Source organism: Panthera onca, chromosome E1 (genome assembly GCF_046562875.1).
Source record: "Panthera onca isolate mPanOnc1 chromosome E1, mPanOnc1 haplotype 2, whole genome shotgun sequence".
NCBI classification, from domain to species: domain Eukaryota; kingdom Metazoa; phylum Chordata; class Mammalia; order Carnivora; family Felidae; genus Panthera; species Panthera onca.
This window is the reverse complement of record NC_138352.1, coordinates 44,679,925-44,705,039: the sequence shown is the minus strand read 5'-3', so window position 1 is coordinate 44,705,039 and position 25,115 is coordinate 44,679,925. Positions and strand designations below refer to the sequence as shown.

Here is a 25,115-nt window from a genome sequence, read left to right as displayed (position 1 = left end):
CAGTATGGACGTTCCTCAAAAAATTAAAAATGTGGTGTATGTGTGTATATACACACATATATATAACAATGGAATATTGCTCAATGATGAAAAAGAATGAAATCTTGCCATTTCCAACAACATGGGTGGAAATGGAGGGTATTATGCTAAGCAAAATAAGTCAGTCAGAGAAAGACAAATACCATATGATTTCACTCATATGTGCAATTTAAGAAACAAAAAAGGGAAAGTGAAGAAAAATAAGATAAAAACAAAGAGGGAGACAAACAATAAGAGACTCTTAAATACAGAGAACAGAGGGTGGCTGGCAAGGAGTTGGGTGGGGGGAAGGGCTACATGGGCGATGGGCATTGAGAGCACTTGTTGGGATGAGCACTGGATATTACATGTACATTTAGTGATGAATCACTAAATTCTATTCCTAAAATCATTATTACACTGTATGTTAACTACCTTGGATTTAAATTAAAAAATAAAATTAAATAAATACATAAAAATAAAAAAATAAAGGAGTGTATTAAATAGGGATAAAAATATCAGCATTACCTAATAAAGTATCAAAATATCAGCATTACCTAATAATGGTCATACTGGAAGAAAAAAAATGTTTACTTATTTGGGGGGCGGGGGGGAGATAACGTGAGCGGAAGAGGGAGAGAGAATCCAAAGCAGGCCCCTTGCTGTCAGTGCAGAGACTGACACAAGGCTCGATCACATGAACTGTGAGATCATGATCTGAGCTAAAATCAAGAATCAGAGGCTCAACCAACTGAGCCACCCAGGTGCCCCAAGCCAATAATACTTTTTAATTGTTTACATATCAGGAAACTCACTGTTTTAAAAAACTGTGCACTGAACCAAATCAGGAATGATATTCTTAAAAATAAAACATAATAAAGTACATGCTATTTTAACAGCGTAAGACAATTACAAAAAAATTGTTTGGGGAGTCTGGCTGGCTCAGTCAGTGGAGTGTGAAACTCTTGATCTCTGGGTGGTGAGTTTGAGCCCCAGCTGGGTATAGAGATTACTTAAAAGTAAAATAAAATCTTAAAAAATAAATGGTTCAGGTACCATATACAAAATACATACATACTCAAAGCCCCAATCATATCTCTGATAGAAAACCACTATACAAAAATAAAAATATATACTAATACCAGGTTCACATCATGCAAAACCCTAGAACAAATAAAAACTCAAAAACCATTATCTATTCTTCCGGCGCCTGGGTGACTCCATTGGTTAAGTGTCCAACTTCGGCTCAGGTCATGATCTCGCAGTTCATGAGTTTGAGCCCTGCATCGAGCTCTCTGCTGTCAGCACAGAGCCTGCTTTTCATCCTCTCTCCCTCTCTCTGCCCCTCCCCAACTTGCGTGCACGTGAGCGCGTGCTCTCTCACTCTGTCTCTAAAAAATACACATAAAAAGAAAACATATCTATTCCAGTTTACATAGTTTTTAATTTTTTTCAGAACAGAGGAAAAAAAATAGAATTTTCAAAGACTCCAGAGTACATTGTAGATTTCACAACAGGATGCTACCAAAATTAAAAAAGCAATCTTTCCTATACTTACTGTTATTATAAATACAAACAATAAGAAAATCAACCTAGAACACCCTCCCTAACAACCAAATAATGTTGCCAAGAGAAAAGAAAAGAAAGGTAGTTAGATGAAGTCCAAAGAGAAGTCTTTCAACTTGTTTATATTCCAAAACTACTTTGTAGGTAGCATACACACAACTCAGAAACACTACTATAAACAATGGTTTGAATCTTCATTCCTGAAAGGGTAAAACAAAGATATCTTAAGTTAGGAATGGTCTGTAAAACTCACTAGTTACAACTGGCCTTCTAGCAACATTAAACAAAATATATTTCAAAAGTACATTCAGTACTTAAATGTTTGAAACTTAACACATTTCCCCAAATAATATTTCAAATGGTAAATAGCTTACCAAAGCTGTTTGACCCATAAGGTATCTAAAGAGTAGTGTTAAATATTACTCTTTCAATTCTGCAGAGTTCTAATTCAAGACATCAGAAACAGTTCATTTATTGGTAGCAGAAACTCTCCCGAAACCTGGGAGTCCAAAGAATGAATGACTTAATGACTTTTTAAAAGTCAGTATTGATTGTTTAGGAGTGAATTATTGACTCTGTATCAAACAGGCTTATTTAACTCATTCATTGATTCTTTATTTCTGCATAAGGCAATTCTCTGGCTCCGACTGTGGAACAGGCCAGGGGTTTAGATGCAAATTCCTTAGCTGTTTGAAGTTGGTAAAACTGACTATAAATATACTTTATCAAATTTTCAAGTATCAATTTCAATATAATTGATTTCTACTGCAAAAACATATATATTATATATGATAAACTATAAAACGGATAATGATCTTTTAGTAGTAGTCTTACCACTTCTTGAACTAAGCTGATCAGTTCCATGAGACGCCGACGAAGTTTGGCTACTTCTTCATTCACTTTAGTAACATGCTGCTCATAAATTTCTGCCAAAGGTTTAAAGGTATGTCCACCATGCTATTTGAAGTAATAAGAATAATTTTAGAACATTTTCTTTTACCTTATTCATTTACATTTCTTTATTAACACTCTATGGATGCTAATAAACTGGTTAGTAGTTTACTTTTTTGGCTGTCTTTACTTTGTTAAAATCAACCAGAGCTTCCTTAAAATCACTTGGCCCATATAGGAAATCCTTAAAGATTGTAGCATAGGGGTGGCTTGGGTGGCTCAGTCAGTCAAGCATCCAACTTTGGCGCAGGTCATGATCTCACTGTCCATGAGTTCAAGCCCTACGTAGGGCTCTGTGCTGACAGTCAAAGCCTAGAGCGAGCTTCAGATTCTGTGTCTCCATCTCTCTCTGCCCCTCCTCTGCTTGCGCACTCTCTCTCTCAAAAATAAACATTAAAAAAAAATTTTTTTAAAGAACTGTAGCAAGATGTTTACATTTATCTAGAAATCTTTACTCATTAAAAAGAACCAAAATCTTTAACCATGGTTCCAACCACCTGACACAATTTTATTTGCCACTTTCTTCTTCATCAGCACTAGCCTTTTCAAGTTCTCAAACTTCTTTCCAGTAGGCCTTTGGAAAAGTAACTCCTTCTTACTCAAAAACAATTTTCCTTCATCTTCCCTCCCCAAACTCTTCACCTTTTAATTACTACTCATCCTTGGGAGCTTAGCTCAGTCTTACAGGGTCAGGTCCCAAAGTTATTCACAGTTATCAGCACTGCATAAATATCCCTAATACCTATTACGACGATTAAATATACAGAACTGTTTGATATCTATATTGTTTATCACTAAACCGCCAGTCTCTAGCACAACTGAATTAGTAAGACACTGAAAGGACACTGTTAGCAAAGCAATACACTCATTCCTTACGCCACAAAGAATTACTGTAGAGACAGAAGACTCATTAATCCATTTGTATTCAAATAATTTTTGAGGGCTAACAACCAAGTTTCTTTTTTTTTAATGTTTATTTTTTAGAGAGAGGGACAGAGTGCGAGCAGGAGAGGGGCAGATAGAGAGGGGGAGACACAATTCAAAGCAGGTCAGCTCTGTGCTGACAGCTCAGATACAGATCTCAAACTCACGAACGGCAAGATCACGACTTGAGCCGAAGTCGGACACTTAACCAACTGAGCCACCCAGGTGCCCCCTAAAACCAATTTTCTGTCCAATTTTAGTACTATAACTTATAACTCTCTTAATATATAGAACTTGAATTTATATTGTAAGAAACTACCTATTAATGGAAAAGTCCTCACTAGCATTGTCTTATCCAACCAAAGCACCTAAACATAGTCTCTAAGAAAAAAAGATGTAGATTTTTGCATGTCCACTTAAAGTATAGAAAAGAATGTTTCCATTGCTTACCAAACCCATGCATTTAAGAACTAAATTGTAAGAATTCAATTTTTCTATTCCTCAAATTAGAAACACATTATTCAAATCCTAACAGAAAATTCTATATTGAGCTCTACTCAACCAAGTTGCCTGTCATTCTCTCCCTAAAATATGCTAATGCCCCAAGAGTGATCAATTCTCATTGCTGACAGATATGTCTAGTTATCTAACAACTTTCTACTCCTACTGTAACTAACTCTCCCCACCAAGAATCTATCGTTTTCTTTTTTTTAACATTTTTGAGAGACAGAGACCGAGCACGAGGAAGAGTGGGAGACACAGAATCCAAAGCAGGCTCCAGGCTCCGAGCTATCAGCACAGAGCCTGACATAGGGCTTGAACTCACAAATTGCAAGATCATGACCTGAGTCGAAGTCGGTCGCCAAACTGACTGAGCCACCCCAGAGCCCCAATAACCTACTGTTTTAATTTTCAAGCCTATTTACATTAATTGTACCTATAAGTACACTTTTAATTAAATATTAATCAGACAATAAGAAAACTATGAAATAAAAGCTATTTCCAGGAAAACTAACTTGAATGTTTTAGACTTGATAAAAGGTACAATACCTTAAAAAACTACTTTTGAATTAGATTGGAAAAGAAAAAAAATTATAAGATCCAGATGTTTGCATTCGTATTGTTTCACAAATACCTAAAGTTATTGTTCCATTTTTTTTTTTTAATTTTCTTTAATGTTTATTCATTTTTGAAAGACAGGGACAGAGCACAAGCAGGAGTGGGGCAGAGAGAAAGGGGAACACAGATTCGGAAGCAGGCTCCAGGCTCTGAGCTGTCAGCACAGAGCCCGACGCGGGGCTCAAACTCACAAACCGCAAGATCATGACTGGAGCCGAAGTCGGACGCTCAACCGACTGATCCACCCAGGCGCCCCAAGTTATTGTTCCATTTTAAAGAAACCAAAATTGGAAATTGTGGCCAGGACATCAGATCAACTGACCTTTAATCAAAGATAAGACCTTGATCCTACAATAAAAGATTTGCTAATGAATATAAATTTTATACATTTTTTTAAATGTTTCTTTGTATTTGAGAGAGAAAGAGAGAGACAGACAGTCACAGACATGGGGCAAGTGGGGGAGGGGCAGAGAGAGGAGACAGAATCTGAACTAGGCTCCAGGCTCTGAGCTGTCAGCATGGAACCCAACGCAGGGGCTCGAACTCACAAGCCATGAGATCATGACCTGTGCCGAAGTCGGACACTCAACTGACTGGGTCACCCAGGTGCCCCAAATTTTATAGGTTTTCCATTAAAATATATATTTATGTAAGAGGTAAACATCCCACATCAACATCTCCCACAAAAGAAGTCTGTGGTATGATACCTTCTGCTAAAATTAGACATATTTAATTTTCAACTTTATAAACAAGAGTAAAATATTATTTTCTATCTAAATCAAACAAGTATTTCAGTGCTTTCTAGTCTCTAACTAAAAGTAATGTGCTAAATTTGTTCTACTCACCATTCCTCCCCAAAGTGCACACTGATGGCAGATACACTTCTTACAAGTCCAGCAAAATACACTAAGTTTTTCATGGTGATTTTCACATCTATATGTTATGAAAAGACAATACCATTTAAATTAAATAAATTAAAACTAAAACATAATTACCTCAACAAATTCCTACATTTGGGAAACAGGTCAATCAATTTTAAACAATATCTCAGCAAACAATATAAAATACATTCCATAGCTTTCATAAATTAAGCTAAAGAATCACATGTGGACGCAAATTTTAAGTACTGTTTTCATTAATTGATAAAGACTTTAAAATCATATGAAAAATGCAGACTAATTTCTAAATAAAGTATAAATACAACATCATTTCCTAGCATTACTGTAGAAGATAAGTTCACATTTTGGGCAAATCACATTATGAGTCTATACCTACCCAAACATGTATGCGTGTCCCACATGTGGCCAATGCTAAAAATAATCAAGACACACGCAATTGTATAACGTAATGCCATATTCTCATGAGAAATGAACAGCTCAATTTTAAAAAATGAGTTTCCCCTTAAGTTGTATATCCACATGCAAAACATGAATTTGGACCTGGTTGCGAACTGAACTTCATCCTCCCCAAATTCCTTTTGGAGGCCTAATGTAAATGTATTTGGAGATACGGCCTTTAAGGAGGTGATGAAGGTCAAATGAGGTCATAAGGGGAGAACCCTCACCCCACAAAACTGCTGTCTATACAAGAAGAGAAAGACACCAGGAGTATGTGAGGAGGAGCCTTATCCAAGTCAAAGAGAAAGGCTTCACCAGAAACAACCTTGATAATACATTGACCTTAAACTTTCAGCCTCCAAAACCATTAGAAAATAAATTTCTGTTATGTAAGCCAACCTGTGGTATTCTGTTATGGCAACCCTAGCAGACAAACACCTTTAGCTTATATCATATGCAAAATTTAAATCAAAGTAGATCAAAGACCTAAACATAAGACCTAAAACTATGTAACTCTTATAAGAAAACATTAAGGAAAAGCTTCATAAAGGAAAACATAAAGGAGAATCCACAATATTGGATTTGGAAATTATTTCTTAAATATGACACCAAAAGCACATGCAACAGAGGTAAAAAATAAATAAATTAGACTACATCAAAATTTAAAACTTCTGTACATCAAAGGATACAAGAAACAGAGTGAAAGGCCAATCTATGGAATAGGAGACTATATTTGGAAATCCTGTACCTAATAAAGGAGTTAATACCCAAAATACATAAAGAACTACTACAACTCAACAGTAAAAAACAAAAGCAAAAAAACAAAAAAACCTGATTAAAATATGGGCAAAGGACTTTAACAGACATTTTTCTCCACAGATATACAAGTAACCAACAAGCATATAAAAAGATGTTCAACATCCTAATCATCAGATAAATGCAAATCAAAACAACAAGATATTTCTTCATACTCATTAAGATGGCTATTATTAAAAAACAAAACAAGTTTTGGGAAGGATGTGGAGAAACTGGAATCCTGTATATTGTTGGTAGGAATATAAGATGGTACAGCTGCCATGGAAAACACTATGGAGGTTCCTCAATGTATTAAAAACAAAATTCCATATAATCTAACAATACCACTGCCAAGTATATATGCAAAAAAGGGGTGCCTGGCTGGCTAAGTCAATACAGCATGCAACTCTTAGGTTTATTTATTTTTTAGAGAGAGAAACAGAGAGACAGAGCACTAGCAGGGGAGGGGCAGAGAGAGACGGGGAGACACAGAATCTGAAGCAGGCTCCGAACTGTCAGCACAGAGCCTGATGCAGGGCTAGAACTTACAAACTGTGAGATCATGACCTGAGCCGAGATGGATGCTTAACCTACTGAGTCACCCAGGCACACCCAGCATGCAACTCTTGATCTCAGAGTTGTGAGTACAAGCCTCACATTGGGTGTAGAGATTACTTAAAAATCCTTAAAACAAACAAACAAACAAACAAAACTTGAAGGCAAGGTTTAGAAAAGATGAACACATTATGAGCATTGTTCACAACAGCCCAAAAGTGAAAGCAACCCAAATATCCAACACATGAACAGATATACAAAATGTGATACAAATACATGGTGGAAAATTAATCAGACTTAAAAAGGAATGAAATTCTGACATATGCTACATTATGCAAAGTCAAGGATGGTAGTAGCAAAAAGACAAATACTGCATAATTTTGCTAACATGAGTAATCCAGAGTAGTCAAACTCAAAGAAACAAAGTGAAATGATGGTTGCCAGGGCTGGTAGGAGAATGGGGAATTATTGTTTGATGGGTGGAGAGTTTCAGATTTCCAAGATGAAAAAGTTCTGGAGATTGGTTGTACAATGTGAATATATTAAACACTATGGAACTGTATGCTTAAAAATAATTACAACAGTAAATTTTATATTTTATATAAGTGTATTTTACTACAATAACAAAATTTTTTTTTAAGTTTCTGTTGCCTATAAAAGAGACATACTGTTGCATTTCTTAAAAAGATTCTCACTGGGGCCCCTGGGTAGCTCAGTCGGTTTAGCATCCGACTTCGGCTCAGGTCATGATCTTAGCAGGTTTTGAGTTTGAGCCCTGCACTGGGCTCTCTGCTGTCAGCACAAAGGCTGCTTCTGAACCTCTGTCCCCCCTTTCTCTCTGCCCTTCCTTTGCTCATGCTTGCTCTCTCAAAAATAAATACACATTAAAAAAAAAAAGAAAAAGCTTCTCACTAACGGAGTACACTGAGCTTAGAGAAAATACCTAAATGCGTCTACATTTTCTCTGAACACCAAAAAGAAATTAATGAAAGTATAAAAAAACGGCATATTAGATAATATCTGTAAGCTCATTTAGCATATTTCCATAGTACCAAATTTAACATAGCTTTTATAATAAAGGAAATTTATCAGAACAATTCTTTATCAATGGCCTATATGCATCTTCAGCAGACCAAGGGGAAGAGGGGCCAGCTGACATCAAGAACAAAGAAGAGAGATTTAGCAAACACTAGCAGTTCCACTCCTTTTATCAGAGGCTCTAATAAAAGAAGCCCAATCAAGAGTTAGAAGGGTCTTTCAAAATAGTGATACTGATACAATGCCAAGAGAAAAATACTTAAGTGTTCACCTATAAAACGAAAAAAATTTTCAATAGTGTCGTTAAAATAACACCTATCAACATCTATGAAATACTCAAACACAAGTTGAGGGCATACTTGTCCTTTTCATTTTCTTCATGTTTGGTGAGACTGCAGAGTTGAAGAGTATCAAGCTGCTGGGTTACTTCTTCTGCCCAACGACAGTTTACTAGTTCTCGTAGCTGGAGTGGAGCACTGGAGAAAAAATATGTACATATACTCCAATTCAGGAATTTGAGATTATTTTCTAACATAAACACATTCCAAAGGTAAATATGTGAGATGATGAAAGTGCTATCAATGGGGAGAATCCTTTCACAATACATACACACACATATCAAATCATCACAAGGTACACTTTAAATGTCTTACAATTTTATCGGCCAACTATACCTCAAAATATTAAAAAACAGAATTACCATATAATCCAGCAATACCACTTCTGGGTATATATCAAAAAAAACTGAAGGCAGGTCTTGAAAAGATGAACACCCATGACCATAGCAGCATTAGTTACCTTAGCCCCAAAGTGGAAGCAATCCAAATGTCCATTACCAGATTAATGAATAGATGGAATGTGATACATATATATGATGCAGTAATAATCAGCCTTAAAAAGGAATGAAACTCTGAGGCTCCTGGGTGGCTCAGTGGGTTAAGCATCCGACTTTGGCTCAGGTCATGATCTCACATTTCATGAGTTTGAGCCCCGCATCAAGTTCTGTGCTGACAGCTCGGAACCTGGAGCCTGCTTCAGATTCTGTCTCTCCCTCTCTCTCTGCCTTTTCCCTGCTCACACTCTGTTTCTCTCTCTCTAAAAAATAAACATTAAAAGGGGGCGCCTAGGGGCGCCTGGGTGGCGCAGTCGGTTATGCGTCCGACTTCAGCCAGGTCACGATCTCGCCGTCCGTGAGTTCGAGCCCCGCGTCAGGCTCTGGGCTGATGGCTCAGAGCCTGGAGCCTGTTTCCGATTCTGTGTCTCCCTCTCTCTCTGCCCCTCCCCCGTTCATGTTCTGTCTCTCTCTGTCCCAAAAATAAATAAAAAATGTTAAAAAAAAAAAAAAAAAAAAAAAAGGGGGGGCGCCTGGGTGGCTCAGTTGGTTAAGCATCCGACTTCAGCTCAGGTCATGATCTCACAGTCCGTGAGTTCAAGCCCCGCGTCGGGCTCTGTGCTGACAGCTCAGAGCCTGGAGCCTACTTCAGATTCTGTGTCTCCCTCTCTCTCTGCCCCTCCCCTGCTCATGCTCTGTCTCTCTCTGTCTCAAAAATAAGTAAAAACATTAAAAAATAAATAAATAAACATTAAAAATTTTAAAAATTTAAAAAAAGGAATGAAACTCTAACATATGCTACAACATGCATGAACTACGACATACAAAGGGAAGGAAGACAGTTGCAAAAAAATTATCAAATAAAAACATACTCAAAACAGAGCTCACAATATATTCATACCATATTACTATTAAAATAATAACAGACTGAATGAGAAGTATGGTTTGCAACTTATTTTTACATTAATGTCATTTACAAAAAAAATTCCAATTACAGATTGAATTCTCAATACCTTAAAGTTGTACTATCCAAAATGACAGCCACTAGTCACAAGTGACTATTTAAAATTTTAATTATCTTTTTAAGTTTTTTTATTTTTTTGAGAGACTGCAAGCATGCACAAGCAGGGGAAGGGCAGAAAGGGAGGGAGAGAGAATCCCAAGCAGGCTCCACGCTCAGCACGCAGAGCCTGACACGGGGCTCAATCTCACAACCATGAAACCATAACCTGAGCTGAAACCAAGAGTCAACGCTCAACTGACTAAGCCATCCAGGCACCCCTAAAATTTAATTAAAATTAAATAAGAATAAAATTTCATGGGGCTCCTGTTTCCCAGGTGCTCAGTCGGTTAAGCAACCAACCTCAGCTCAGGTCATGGTCTTACAGTTAGTTCATGGGTTTGAGCCCCACATTGGGCTCTGTGCTGACAGCTCAGCCTGGAGCCTGCTTCGGATTCTGTGTCTCCCTCTCTCTGTGTCCCTCCCCTGCTTGTGCTCTGTCTCTCTCTCTCAAAAATAAAATAAATATTAAAAAACAATTTATTAAAAAAAAAATAAAATTTAATTATATAGTCAAACTAGATATATTTCAAGTGTTGAACTGCCACTGTTGAACTGTACCCAGTGGAATTAAACAGCAAAGTTACAGAACATTTCCATCATTACAGAAAGTTTCTGTTTGATAGTGCTGGCTTTCTTAAAAGTTAATATAAAAAAAGTAAACAATACATGATGAAAATGGACAACAAATGAGATGAAGTAGTTTAAGCAAAACAAATATAACTAAATATGCCTCAAAAGATGTTCAGTTTCAATCATTTTTTAGAAAAGCATAGTTAATTGGGCCCCTGGGTGGCTCATTCAATTAAGCATCTGACTCTTGGTTTTGGCTCAGGTCATGATCTCATGGTTCATGGGTTCAAGCCCCCATCGGACTCTGCACTGATAGTGCAGAGCCTGCTTAGGATTCTCTCTCCTCTCTGCCCCTCCCCAGCTCACACACAAACTCTTGCTCTCAAAATAAATAAATAAACTTTAAAAAATAAAAAAGCATATTAAAAATGAGATACTATTTTTCATTGAATGGAATGACAAAAAAAAAAATGACAGATTGATAACCAGTATTGGCAGAGGAAAAGGCACTTTTATATCTATTATTAGGAACGGTAAATGGTAAAAACCTTTCTTTCAATGTAATCTGGCACAATTATATGAAAAAAACAAGAGTGGAAATTAAATGTGTCTGAATATAAGCATATTAAATAAATCAACATACGGTCATACAGTGGATTATTCACACTTTTTAAAAAAATGACATATATGTACATATCTTCAAGGAAGGTCCCACCATATTTTACATGAAAAAAAAAAAAACCCAAAATAGAATTATATCACATTTGGGTATTTTGAGAAAAATGTATACATATCAGTATACTCTTAGAAAAATGTCTAGAATACATAATAAAATCTAACCATTTCTTTTCAAAGTGTTATTTAATGAAAAGATTAGGCAGGGAGTATCAGAAATAGAAGTCTTTTTATTTTATTTATCTGTATTAATTAGAAAGTTGGAGAACTTTTCAGTTGTATTTTAATTATAAAAATCAAGAAGTTAAACAATGCTTCTCTAAAAGATGGTAAACAGGGGCACCTGGGTGGCTCAGTCGGTTGGGCATCTGGCTTCGGCTCGGGTCACGATCTCACTGTTCATGAGTTTGAGCCTGGCATCAGGCTCTGTGCTAACAGCTCTGAGCCTGGAGCCTGCTTTAGATTCTGTGTTTCCCTCTCTCTCTGCCCCTCCCCAGCTCACTCACACTCTCTGGCTCTCTCTCTCTCTCAAAAATGAATAAGAACTTTAAAAAAATAAAAATAAAAGATGGTAAATAATGTACTTAATGCACTCTACATAATTTTTATTTTATTTTATTTTTTTAATGTTTATTTATTTTTGAGAGAGAGAGAGACAGAGTTCGAGCAGGGGAGAGTCAGAGAGGGAGACACAGAATCTGAAGCAGGCTCTAGGCTCCAAGTTGTCAGCACAGAGCCTGATGTGGGGCTTGAACCCACGAACCATGAGATTGTGACCTGAGCCAAAGTCAGACACCTAACCAACCGAGTCACTCAGGTGCCCCTGCACTCTACATAATTCTAAGTCAGATAAATTAGTTCGCATTTATCTAGACACATTGCTTATTTTCTTTTCAACTGTATTTACAAAAAGGAGAAATGTGACAGAATGCAAAAAAACTCTGAATATTAAGGCACACTTTAATCCCATCACCTTGCTATTTTCCAAATTCACAAATAATCATAGCAAAACACTTACCGGCAATGAGGACATTGAGCTCTCTGCTCTGTCAGCCAGCGCTAAGGAGGCAAAAAATTAGATTTTGATTATAGAAAAATTATTACTTTAATTTGTACATATTGAATACTTAAATACAAAATTTAATGAGTTTAACTCTCTAGTGCTTGTATTAATTACAGAGATACGTACAGAAATAGCATTCAATCTACTATCTCTCTCTCATTATCATTATGATGGGGACAAATTTTCAAAGGGACAGAACTAATTCCAAAACAGTTAAGAAGCTTTTCTCTCATAGGAAAGAAAGTGATCTTAAGAATATGTGATTATCCCAAGGAAGATGTTGATAATCTTCACAAAATCAGTAATAATACAGTAACCACCACCCCTGAAAATAAACCACAGTGACGATTTACTTCCATCTAATCTCTCATTAAATCCCTGAGAAAGTATAAGGTACTACTAAATTCCTTTCTGAAAAGCTAATTTTGAATATGGATTATGAATTTTGGATATATACATTAGACCTAAAATATGAATAAGCAATACAACAGAACTTTACATCTTAAGAGCTCTACAGTCCAGTAATGTAATTATAAAAAGCTTTTATAAGAAAGTATCTCCACTAAACTTCAAATTCTATTGAGTTAATTGTTTTAATTATTACTGGATAGGGAGTAGTTTTACACCATATACAAAGGAGATGCGAAGATTATTTGAATACCTTTCCAAAAACAATAGGATCATGGTTAAGCTTTTTAAAGTCAAATAATTAACTCAGAAATGAAATTCCCAAGGAAACCTTAAAGGACAACAAAAGGTAAGAGATAATAAGGACAAAGGTACTTCACAGCAAACAATATAAAGCTGGAAGAAAAAGAAAACAGACACAAAAGGATTCCTCTATTCTTAATAACCTTGAAGATTATTTCTTTGGTCCCTCAGCAAAAGTAAGATTTGGGTCAGGTTTCTTCCTCTCAAACAATGCTCTGCTAAATCCACAGCACTCTTCTAGGGCTGGTTTCAGCCCACACCTCTCTTGCCTCACCTTCTACCTCACTCTAGGGAACCCAACAAGGTTAAGGCTTTAGGTATATTTATTTCCTCTCTCTCCCCAGGATATTCTTCAACTATATCATTCCTACTCATTCTTTAGATTTCAGTTTATGTCACTTCCTCCAGAAAGCTTGCCCTGACTCTCTACAGACTACCACAGCAACCTGTACTTCTTCCTTTATTGTGCTTATAATACTTTATTACACTGACTTATTTATCGGTCTCCTCTGCCCTGCCAGACTATAAGCTCTCTAAAGGTTGGGACCATGACAGGGAGTGACCAGTCCATATTTTTAAATATGTCTCTCCGTTCCAGTCAAAACAGGCTTATTGCTACACTATACACCACGCTTGGTATATTTGTGTATTTGCTAGTATGTCCCCCCCACCATGTGCTGTCCCATGGGAATGTCCAGTAATTAGGTCCATAAAACTTTCCTAACTATAACAAGCTAGTAATCTTTCCCATCTCTGAATATTTATGACATTTTTACCTTGTATTCCATAATCTAACTTAATCACAAAATAAATATGGTAATTTTAATACTTTGGGAAAAACAATATTTCTCCCAAACCAAAACCAAAGGTAAGAACGAGCAATACAATATTAATGCACAAGAAGAATTAAAGAAAACAAAAATTATAGTAGAGCAATTCCCCACATTCAATTTAAGAATTTCTCTCCATTAAAATGGAAGAATCACGGCTTTAGACAGTATTCAGACCTGAGTCTGACTCCTAGCTCTAGCACTTACTGACTACAAGACACCAGACACATGACTGAGCTCAAGTTTCCTCACAGGTAACAAGAGAATCAACATACCTAACTTTGCAAGACTGGCCTAGGGAAATTCTCAACAAGAGCCCAGCAAATCGAATTCAACAATATATTAAAAAGACTATACAGCATGACCAAGTGGGATTTACTACCTGGAATGCTGAGATAGTTCATTCAATATAACAACACATCACATTAATAAAATGAAGGAAAAAACCCACATGATCATCTCAACTGATGCATAAAAGGTCTCTGACAAAATCTAATATCCTTTCATGATAAAAACACTCAAGAAAAAGGAACAAAAGAGAACTTCCTCAATTTGATAAAGTCAATACATAAAAGATCCAGAGTGAACATCATACTCAATGGTGAAACACTGAAAACTTTTTCTTTAAGATCAGGAAAAAGACAAAGATGCCCATTTTCACCACTTCTATCCAACACAATACTAAAAATTTCACCGAGAGCAATTTAAGCAAGGAAAAAAAATACAAAAGCATCCCAACTGGAAAAGTAGTAAAATTAATTGTTTGCAATAACATAATCTTGTATGTAGGAAACCCTAAAGGTTCCACAAAAAACTGTTAATATTAATGAACAAAATGAACAAATTCACCAAAGTTGCAGAATACAGTATCAACCCACACACAAAAAAAACACATTTCTATATGCTAGCAATGAAGAATTCAAAGAGGAAATTAAGAAAATACATCTACAACATCAAAGAAAAAAGTAAAATACCTAGGAATAAACTTAACCAAGGAGTTGGAAGATTTATACATGGAAAACTACAAAACACCACTGAAAGAAAGTCCTAAATAAACAGACATCCCATGTTCATGTATTGGAAGATTTAATACTGTTAAAATCCCAATACCACCCAAAGCAATCTACAGTATCAATGTAATTCTTATCAAAACCACAATGGTGCTTTTTACAGAAGTAGAAAAACCCATTCTAAAATTCAAACGGAAGGGCACCTGAGTGGCTCCATCAGTTAACTGTCCTACTACTGATTTCAGCTCAGGTCATGATCTCGCCATTTGTGATACTAGGCCCTGTGTCGGGCTCTGAGCTGACTGGACAGAGCCTGCTTGGGATTCTCTCTCCCTCTCTCTCTGTCCCTCCCCTGCTCGTGCTCTGTCTCTCTCTCTCTCAAAATAAACAAATAAACACAAAAAAGAAATTTTAAAAAAAAGGAATAAAACTTTAAATATATAAAGACAAATGTTATATGATTACATTTATATGAAGTACTTAGTTCAGAGACAGAAAGAATAGTGGTTACCGGGACTGGGGAAAAGGGTAATGGATAAACGTAAGGAAAGTAGGCATCTCTATCTTTATCCTGATCTTAAAGGAAAATGTTAAGGTACTGCTCCATATCTATGAGAATGGCTAAAATTCAAGACTGAACGTACCAAGTGTGGGCATTAATGTGGAAGAATTAGAACTCTCACACATTGCTGGTAAGAATTTAAAATGATATTATTTTAGAAAACAGTGTACAATTTGTTAAAGTTAGATATACATCTACCATGTGATCTAGCTCTTCCATTCCTATTTACTTACCTAAGAGAAAAGAAAGTTTAAGCCCATTCAAATACTTGTATATAAATGTTCATAGCAGTTTTCTATGTAAATACCAAAAAGTAGACACAGTTATGTCCATCAACAGGTGAATGGATAAACATATTATGGCATATGCATACAATGGGATGCTACCACTTGGCAATAAAAAGGAATACTATTGATCCACACAACATAGATACATCTCTAAATAATTTTGTTGAGGGGCGCCTGGGTGGCTCAGTCGGTTAAGCGTCCGACTTCGGCTCAGGTCACGATCTCGCGGTATGTGAGTTCGAGCCCCGCGTCGGGCTCTGTGCTGACTGCTCAGAGCCTGGAGCCTGTTTCAGATTCTGTGTCTCCCTCTCTCTCTGACCCTCCCCCCTTCACGCTCTATCTCCCTCTGTCTCAAAAATAAATAAATGTTAAAAAAAAATTAAAAAAAAAAAATAATAATAATTTTGTTGAGTGAAAAAAGCTGGACACATGAGAGAACATATCATAAGATTCCATTTCTATAAAAGTCCAAAAAATGCAAACTTATCTACAGTGACAGAAAGCAGATCAGTGGCTTCCTAGGAATAAGATAAGTGAAGGGAAGGATTACCAAGAGGTACAAAGAAACTTTGGAGGATTATAAGTATGTTCACTATCTTGTAGTGATGGTTTCTCAAGTATATACATTTATCAAACTTACCACACTATACACTTTAAATATGTGCAGCTTACTGTATGTCAATTATATCTAATTTTTAAAAACTCCAATATTAAAAAGAAAACAAAGTCAATATCTACAGGAAATCATAAAATGCTACCAATGCTGAAAATCAAGGAGTCAAAAACAAAACCAAAACTACTTGATGAAAAAGACTGGGGCAAAAAAATGGGTGAAAATACAAAAATAAGAACAGGTAATGATGGAGAATCAACTGAGAGTAACTGGAAGAATGAAAGAGACCTGGCCTGAAAATACAGCCAACGTTCCCACTTTTTGGTATATGCGTATAGAAGCACAAGAGAGTCATAGGTAGAGTGCTGGCCTGGGAGTGAGTCCAGTTTTGGTCTGTCCCAAACCACTAGATAACTTTGGACAAGTCTATTCATGGGTCTGGACCTTAGTCTGTTTTATTCAGTGACACAAGCATCTGGCCTGTCATGGATAATTAAATTTCCATGGTCAAATGAACAGAGATGGGATGGAAGAGAAGGGAGAGGCATCCAAATAAACAATAATACAATATGGTTGGGTGGAATGCCCAGGTCTCAAGGACTTTGCTCCTGTAATTATCCCCTCTCCCCAGCATCATTAATTAATCTTTCTCTACTGGTTCACTTTCAATGAGATATAAACCTTTTCAACCCACTCCTTTTTTTTCCCCTTTACATCAAAATTTTTAGAGTTTTTACACTTGCTGTCTTATTTGCCTCCCTCTCCCAGACATCAAGATTTTGTCTTCATTATTCCACTAAAACTACTCATCAAGGTTACCAATGTCCTACACATTCTCAAATCCAATGGTTAAATCCCGAACCAGAAATACAAGACACAGTTAACCTACTCCTCTTTGAAACATGTTTTTCACTTGAATTCTGTGATGCCTCACTCACGGCTCCTTCTTGTTATCTCCTGCTTAATCCTCCTCCTCCTCCTGACCTCTAAATGTTGAGTGACCCAGAGTTCAAACCAAAAAGTCTTTTCCCTATCAGGTAATCTGGTGACCTCATCAAACGCCTAAAATACTATCCATATGCTAATAATTCGGTATCACTAACATCCCCTTCCTCAACTCCAGATTCATATTTCCAACTGCCAACCTCTCCAGTTAGATGTATAAAATCTTAAACTTGACATATTTAAAAACAAAACTTGTACATCTATAGCCTACCCAACTCTTCCTCCCCAAATTTCTTCTATCTCAGAATAGAAAACCATTCATCTAAATGTTGTATAAAATTCTCATGTCCCATCTATAAGTAAATCCATTGGCTCTACCTTCAAAACATATCCAGAACTGCCCTATTTTTCACCACCTCCACTGTTACCATTCGAGTCTAAACCAAATTGGTCTCCTCACTTCCTCTCCCACCTATGGTGCCTATAATCCACTTTCTACATAGCAGCAAAAGTGAGTTTTTAAAAATTACTGCGTATCATTCAAAAGCTTTCAATGGCTACCATTACAGTTAAAATAAAAGCCAAGGTCTTTACCAAGGCCCTAACCATCTCCAAATTCATCTCCTTTCCCTCTTTCTCTCTTTGCTCCAGCCACACTGGCTTCTTTGTTCTTTCTCTCAGGGGCTTTGCTCCTTCTGATTTCTCTGCCTGGGACTTTCTTCCTGTAGATACTCACATCACTACCACATTTCATTCTGGTCTTGGCTCAAATATCACTTCTCAGAGACCTTCACAGACTATCTAAAATAACTAACAACCTGCTCATACCCTCCGCAAAGTCCCCACTCTATACCTTATTCAGTTTAATTTTCTTCATAGCACTTTCTGGTATCTAACATATGTCTATTTACCTTTTTGTCCATATCCCAAGTAGTAAATAAGTCAACTCCCTGGGAAGTCGATGCTTAACTCCAAGTAGATGTGTAATTAGTATTTGTTGAATGAATAAACACATGAATGGTACATTCAGGAACCAAGACAGCTTTAGAAAGAAAGAATAGAGGGGTGCCTGGGTGGCTCAGTTGGTTAAACGTCTGGCTTCAGCTCAGGTCATGATCTCACAGTTAGTGAGCTCAAGCCCCACATCAGGCTCTGTGCTAACAGCTCAGAGCCTGGAGCCTGCTTTGAATTCTGTATCTCCTTCTCTCTCTCTGCACTTCCCCCACTCACTCTCTGACTCTCACAAATGAATAAAACATTAAAAAAAAAGAAAGAAACAAAGAATAGAACCAGATTATCCAAGTGGTCTGAATATAAAGATAATATTCTAAGGAATTAAGGCAATGAATCTGAGGTTTCTGATAAGGAAAAAAAAATGACATTTCTGGAAAACATCAATATGGCAGCAGGATATAAAATGAACCACAGATAAGAAAAGACTTGGAGTGCCTGGGTAGCTCAGTCGGTTAAGCATCCAACTCTTGGTTTCAGCTCAGGTCATGATCTCATGGTTCGTGAGATCGAGCCCCACCTAGAGCTCCACGCTGGCAATGAGGATCTTACATGGGATTCTCTCTCTCTCCTCCCTATGCCCCTCCCCAGCTAGCAAACACACTCTAGCTCTCAAAATAAATATATAAACTTTAAAAAAGACTCAAGATAGATCAGTTAAAAGCTAACTAGGGGTGGGGCGCCTGGGTGGCTTAGTCAGTTGAGCGTCCGACTTCAGCTCAGGTCATGATCTCATAGCTTGTGAGTTCGGGCCCCACGTCGGGCTCTGTGCTGACAGCTCAGAGCCTGGAGCCTGCTTCTGTGTCTCCCTCTCTCTCTGCCCCTAACCCACTCACATTCTGTCTCTGTCTGTCTCAAAAATAAATAAACATTAAAAAAAATTAAAAAAAAAAAAAAAAAGCTAACTAGGGGTGTCTGGGTGGCTCAGTCAGTTGAGCATCCAACTCTTGATTTCGGCTCAGGTCATGATCTCAGGGTCCTGGGATCAATTCCCACGTCAGGTTCCTCACTGAGCGGAGAGCCTACTTGGGATTCTCTCTTTCTCCTCTTTGCCCCTCCCCTGCTCACTTGCAAGCTCGCTCACGCGCTCTCTCTCTCTCTGGGGAAAGAAAAAAAAAAAACGGTTGGAGCACCTGGGTGGCTCAGTTAAGCAACCAACTTTGGCCCAGGTCATGATCTCACAGTCTGCGAGTTTGAGCCCACCTCCAGCTCTGTGCTGACAGCTCAGAACCTGGAGCCTGCTCCAGATTCTGTGTCTCCCACTCTCTGCCCATCCCCCTCTCTCTCTCTCTCTCTCTCTCTCTCTCTCTGTCTCTGTCTCTCTCAAGAATAAACAATTAAAAAAATTCTTAATAAAAAAAGATAAAATTATCTAAGCATGAGGTAATAAAGGTATATATTTCTCTGCTAGAATGATAATGGAATGGAAAAGTAGGACAGATCTAAGTGAAAGCAGAAGATAATAACTGACAGGACTTAAAAATTACTGGTGCCAGGGATCAGTTGGTTAAGCCTTAGACTTTGGATGTCAGGTCAGGTCATGATCTTATGATTCAGGATATCAAGCCCTGCATCGGGTTCTCACTGACAGTGCAAAGCATGCTTGGGAGCCTCTCCCTCTTGCTCTGTCCCTTCCCCACTCATTTATGCACATGTGCTCTCTCTAAATAAACCTAAAAAATATCATTGGTGTAAAAGGTTTCAAGTTTGAATGACTGGCAGAACAGAACAAAAAGAAGTCAAAAAGAATCAGTTTAAAAAAACAGAATTTGATCGGGAACAAAGCTCAAGGTGCTGGAAAGTCAAGGCCAAAGGAATAGATTTAAAAGCCATACACTGAGAAATGATAGTTAAACCTGCAAGAATAAATCAAATTTCCCAAGGTAGATGAAATTTTCCCACTTCTTCTTAATTTTGAGAGAGTGATACAGGCCAATTACCTAGTTTCCACAGCTTCTGTTTCACCATTTATAAAAAATAATGCCAAATTTATTAATTGCTATTTTAACAATAAAATATTAACACCTTACAATGGAACAGTACTTTACAATTTCTAAATTGCTTTTTAGCTTATCTCATTTAATGCCACAACCATCCTGTGAGGCAAATCTTGTTACCTCATTCTATAGCTGAAGAAACAAGACTAGGAAAAATTGAGTTTCTCAGCTTATGAATGGAAGAACTAGCATGATATATAACCTTGGTCTTCTCCACATGGTGTAGAAGCAAAGAACACAGGCTCTAAAGCCAGACTTCCTGGATTCAAATCCAGCTCTATTATTTGTTAGCTGTGTGACCGGAAGCAAGTGATTTAAGTGTTACAACCATTACTCTCGACAAAGGTTTATTTATCTTCCTAAGGCAGAAATAAGGAACCACAGAGAAATTTTGAGGTGAAGAGCATGTTAGATGGCTTTGATTTTCCCAGTAAAAGACAAAATCTACTGCGAGTAATGTGGGCAGGGCAGTTTTTAACTATGATTTGCAGATGTACTACTGAATCCCTCCACATAAAAAAGTTCTTCTGCTTCACATCTTAGGCTTCCTCATAATGTTCTTTGAGGGGTTCACCTACATTCCTTTTAAAGCCAACGGACTATATTAATCTCTAAAGTCTCTTGTACCTGTAAGATTATACGACTTTAATCTAAGCCTCTGAACCCATTATTAGCTTTTTCTCCATCCTACCCATCCAACAGTATAAACTCTGAGTCTCACAGCACTTTGTTAGTGCCTCTTTATGACACTATACATACATTCTTCAGTATAAACGGAGCCCATTATGTCACTTAGATTTAAGCTCCTTCAGGGCAAGCACTCCATCATTTATCTTAGAAGTCTTCAACCCCAGGGGCGCCTGGGTGGCTCAGTCGGTTAAGCGTCCGACTTCAGCTCAGGTCACGATCTCGCGGTCCGTGAGTTTGAGCCCCGCGTCCGGCTCTGGGCTGATGGCTCAGAGCCTGGAGCCTGTTTCAGATTCTGTGTCTCCCTCTCTCTGCCCCTCCCCCGTTCATGCTCTGTCTCTCTCTGTCTCAAAAATAAATAAACGTTAAAAAAATTAAAAAAAAAAAAAAAAAAAAAGAAGTCTTCAACCCCAAACGCAATGCAGGCAACCACTTTACCAGTACTTGTTAAATGTGCAATGATTTAATAAATATATTAAAATTATAGTGGGTTTTGATTTCTAGACATTTCATGGTAGTTATCTCACCTCCACAGTACTAAGTAATATATGATGATGGTCTCCCTATTAAGGAACATTCATTTAAAACATTTTTTAAAAGGAGACAAAATGTAAAATCTAAAAAGATAACGAAACTGGGGTGTCTGGATAGCTCAGTTGGTTAAAGTGTCCGACTCTTGGTTTCAGCTCAGGTCATGATCTCACAGGTTCATGGGTTCAAGTCCCACATCAGGTTTCACACTAATAGCACGGAGCCTGTTTAGGATTCTCTTTCACTCTCTATCTCACAATGAATAAACTTAAAAAAAAAAAAGAAAGATAAAAAATATGGTCGATTTTGGGGTGCTTCAATCAGCTGAGCATCCTACTCCAGCTCAGGTCATGATGTCATGGTTCATGGGTTCAAGCCCCACATCAGGCTCTGCTGGCAGCTCAGAGCCTGAAGCCTACTAGAGATTCTGTGTCTCCCTTTCTCTCTGCCTCTCCCCTGCTCATGCTCTCTCTTTCTCAAAAATAAATAAACATTTAAAAAACTAACTTTAAAAGAATATGGTTGATTTTTACAACACATCGTATATACACTAAGGGCATGTAGAAAGAAATGCAACTTACCCTGATACAGCTAAAACAACAAAGCTTAGAGCAATGAGGACACAGGCGTGCATCCCGCAACTTCTCCATACAAATGAAACATCTGAAAACCTCCGCAATGCTCTGAAAATAATAAAAAATGTAAGGTACACCAGATTTAGACTACTGAATCAAAAGTAAAAAGCATGCTTAAAACAACTCACTCAACATTGACATTAATTTTGGGCTGATATAACCTGTTTTAATAAGTCTTATCAGTACTTGGTTAGTCAAGGCCCAGTGTACCTCAGAACATCTGGAAAAAGTGCTTTTTCTTTCCTAAGCTTCACAGTGGCTCTATTCTAAGGAAAGAACATGAAATGCAAACACACTTATGCACAAATATTATCACTGAAGCATAAATTGTAATCACAAGAATGTGGCTATAACCCAAATTTCAAAATATTAAATTATGACAGTTAATAAGAAAAATTAGGACAGTTAACACAGATTATGACAGTCACTAGAAACTTCTTGATTTGAGGATATAGAAAAAAATAGCCTTATTATGATGCAGAACACCTAAAAAAAAAAAAAAAAAAAAAAAAGATGGACTGACTGAATGAACTATATTAACTTTTTCTGCAATTTCCCCAAGGGGATGGACTGCTTTTAAAATTTAAAAAAAAAAAAAACTTTAAAAAAGATACATATACTAACAGAGTGTACTCTGATCAAGAAAGAAACTAATTCAGAATCCAGAAATCTGAATTTGCCCTGATACTCCAACCAACTAGCTTTTTATTGGAGCCTGAGATTTTGTTCCTATGGAAAATTTTAGTGGTCGCCCCATGAAGGCTTTGAAAAGAAAAAAAGAATAATAAATAGAAGAAACGATAGTTTGCAAGCCTCAGATAAATCATTTTAGGAAGTAACTAACAAGAAAGCAGATATAATGAAAACCAACTTATTGTATATTTTATTTTTACCGTACTCACATTTATTTACTCCATCCCAGGAGAATTAAACGCTCCCAAACCAAGAAAACGTTACAAAACCTTTATAACACTTTCGCAGGAGGAACTAAGGAGAAAATTATTCATTAGTCCAATCATGACTCTGCAGAACCAGAAAGAACCTGTGAGATGCAGACGCTGGGGGAGGGGAGGGTGGCCAATAAGACCATTGGGTGAACTACTTTCAACTGGAGTGCCTGTAATACAGTTGCAACTTACTAAGGACCAAGGTAATGGAAAGTTCAAAATTCGACAACTGTTAAATAATTAGGTCCAATAAGCAATCTTTTTTTTTTTAATGTTACTGGCCTTTAAGTAAATATCTCAACCATTTGGAATCACAGCTCACAAGAGCCAAATATAAAAGAATAGGTTGTTCCAGAAAACTACAAATAGGATAATAAAAGTATATCCTCATTCAATTTAGGAAGGGCAGAAGTCTGCAAAATGTACGGGTCGGGGAGGAATGATTCCAGTTGGAGAGAGTTTTGGATCTGCACTTGAACTCCCAAGAACAGGTAGCGAGTGCACGGCACGTCTATCTAATGAATTTGCAGTTTTGCTCTTCCCAGACTGTAGTTTGCAAAAACCCTCTGAGAATGAGTACCGTGCCAAGACACCCAGAAAACGCCAGGATACCACCACCTGACAAGGCACCCGAAGAGCTGCGGACCTAGCACGGCGTCCTTCGCACTGGGCCAGCCTTCACTACACCCGCAGCGGCGGAGTGGGGGTGCTCTACTACAGGGAGGGCTAGGGCAGGGCGCCCCAAATAAAGAAGGCTCAGGGGGTAGCGGAGGGAGAGTAACCACCACCCTTCTCAACCCCCCTCACCTCTACGCTCTGTTCATCCATTGCCTCCGGCTCTCGGCGGGGCCCTCGGCGACCCGCGGAGTCCGTGGTCTGACCTATTGGGCGCCGGCCCGAGGTCGCCAGGTCAAATCGCCGACGAAAACCACGCCGGCGTGTGGCTCAGGAGGCTCCGACGACCGCCCCACCTGCTCGCCCCATCGCGTCGGGTTCGGCGCCAGCTACCCCCACTTCGCCATATTTATCCGCGCACCCGCCCTAGGGCGCAGTGGGAGGGCGAGCGGTGGCCGCAGCTGCTTCCTCACCGCTAAGCCGCCCGCCAGCAACCGCGAGGGAGCCTCGCACCACGTGACGCGGGCGCGCGCGTATCGAACTGCTGCTAGAGCCCGGCGGCGCTGGTCTCCAGCAAAGAAGGTGCTGCAGGGAATTCGCAAACACCAACGGTAACCAGGGCAGCTGAAGGAGCGGCGAAGAGGAAAGGCGCGGTGCGCATGCGCGCAGAACGCGGCGTTAGGGGAGCCGGGAGGAGAGAGGCGGGCAACTAGTTCCCGCGGTGCGGGGGCGCACACGAGATTTGGCTGCTAGCAGCCGCAGGGCTGCGTGTGTTTGGCCACAGTCTAGCGCGCAAGCGGATGAGAGTTTGGCGCTCGCCGGTCTCCACGCCTCTGCGCCCTTAGGGAAGGGCGGCGCTCCACCAGTCTCAAACTTTGGCGCGCCAAAGACTGGAACAACCACCTGGAGTGCTTGAGTGAAACAGACTCTGAAGCCACACCCCTAGGTATTCGGACTTGATTCTAAGATAAGGCTCCACAAAATCGTCAACAGCCACTCTCCGCAGATTTGGCTGCAGGTAGCCTTTGGCCCGCACTTTTTGAGAAACCATGGTGTAGAATTGGTGGCTAGTGTTCTTTCTTTGGAAGGAACCCCAGATTCTCGGGTTTTGAGACTTCTGCCCCACCTACTCATATTGTGAAGCCTACAGCGGTGTCGTTTCAGGAAGAATGGGACCACAGACTGTAGAGATTTGATCTACACCACTCCATCCAGCATGTCTTGCCAC

At 38.4% G+C, this 25,115-nt stretch overlaps 1 protein-coding gene across 7 annotated transcripts in view; it reads right to left on the bottom strand.

The window, feature by feature from the left end:
• The window catches only part of TRIM37 (tripartite motif containing 37), a 145,761-nt gene extending 121,218 nt beyond the window's left edge, over positions 1-24,543 (bottom strand). For 3 of the 7 annotated variants that reach the window (XM_078437363.2, XM_060647743.3, XM_060647747.3), the window contains exons 1-6: positions 24,080-24,542; positions 22,272-22,373; positions 12,462-12,502; positions 8,663-8,779; positions 5,424-5,511; positions 2,419-2,541 (exon numbers count right to left, since the gene is read on the bottom strand). In XM_078437363.2, coding sequence (XP_078293489.1) covers positions 2,419-2,541; positions 5,424-5,511; positions 8,663-8,779; positions 12,462-12,502; positions 22,272-22,373; positions 24,080-24,100 — 492 coding nt within the window. In that variant the 5' untranslated portion in view covers positions 24,101-24,542. Of the gene's footprint in view, positions 1-2,418; positions 2,542-5,423; positions 5,512-8,662; positions 8,780-12,461; positions 12,503-22,271; positions 22,374-24,079 lie in introns of all 7 variants that reach the window. The other 4 variants (XM_078437364.2, XM_060647748.3, XM_060647744.3 and 1 more) reach the window with 2 other exon arrangements.
• Between the last annotated feature and the right edge of the window lie 572 nt (positions 24,544-25,115).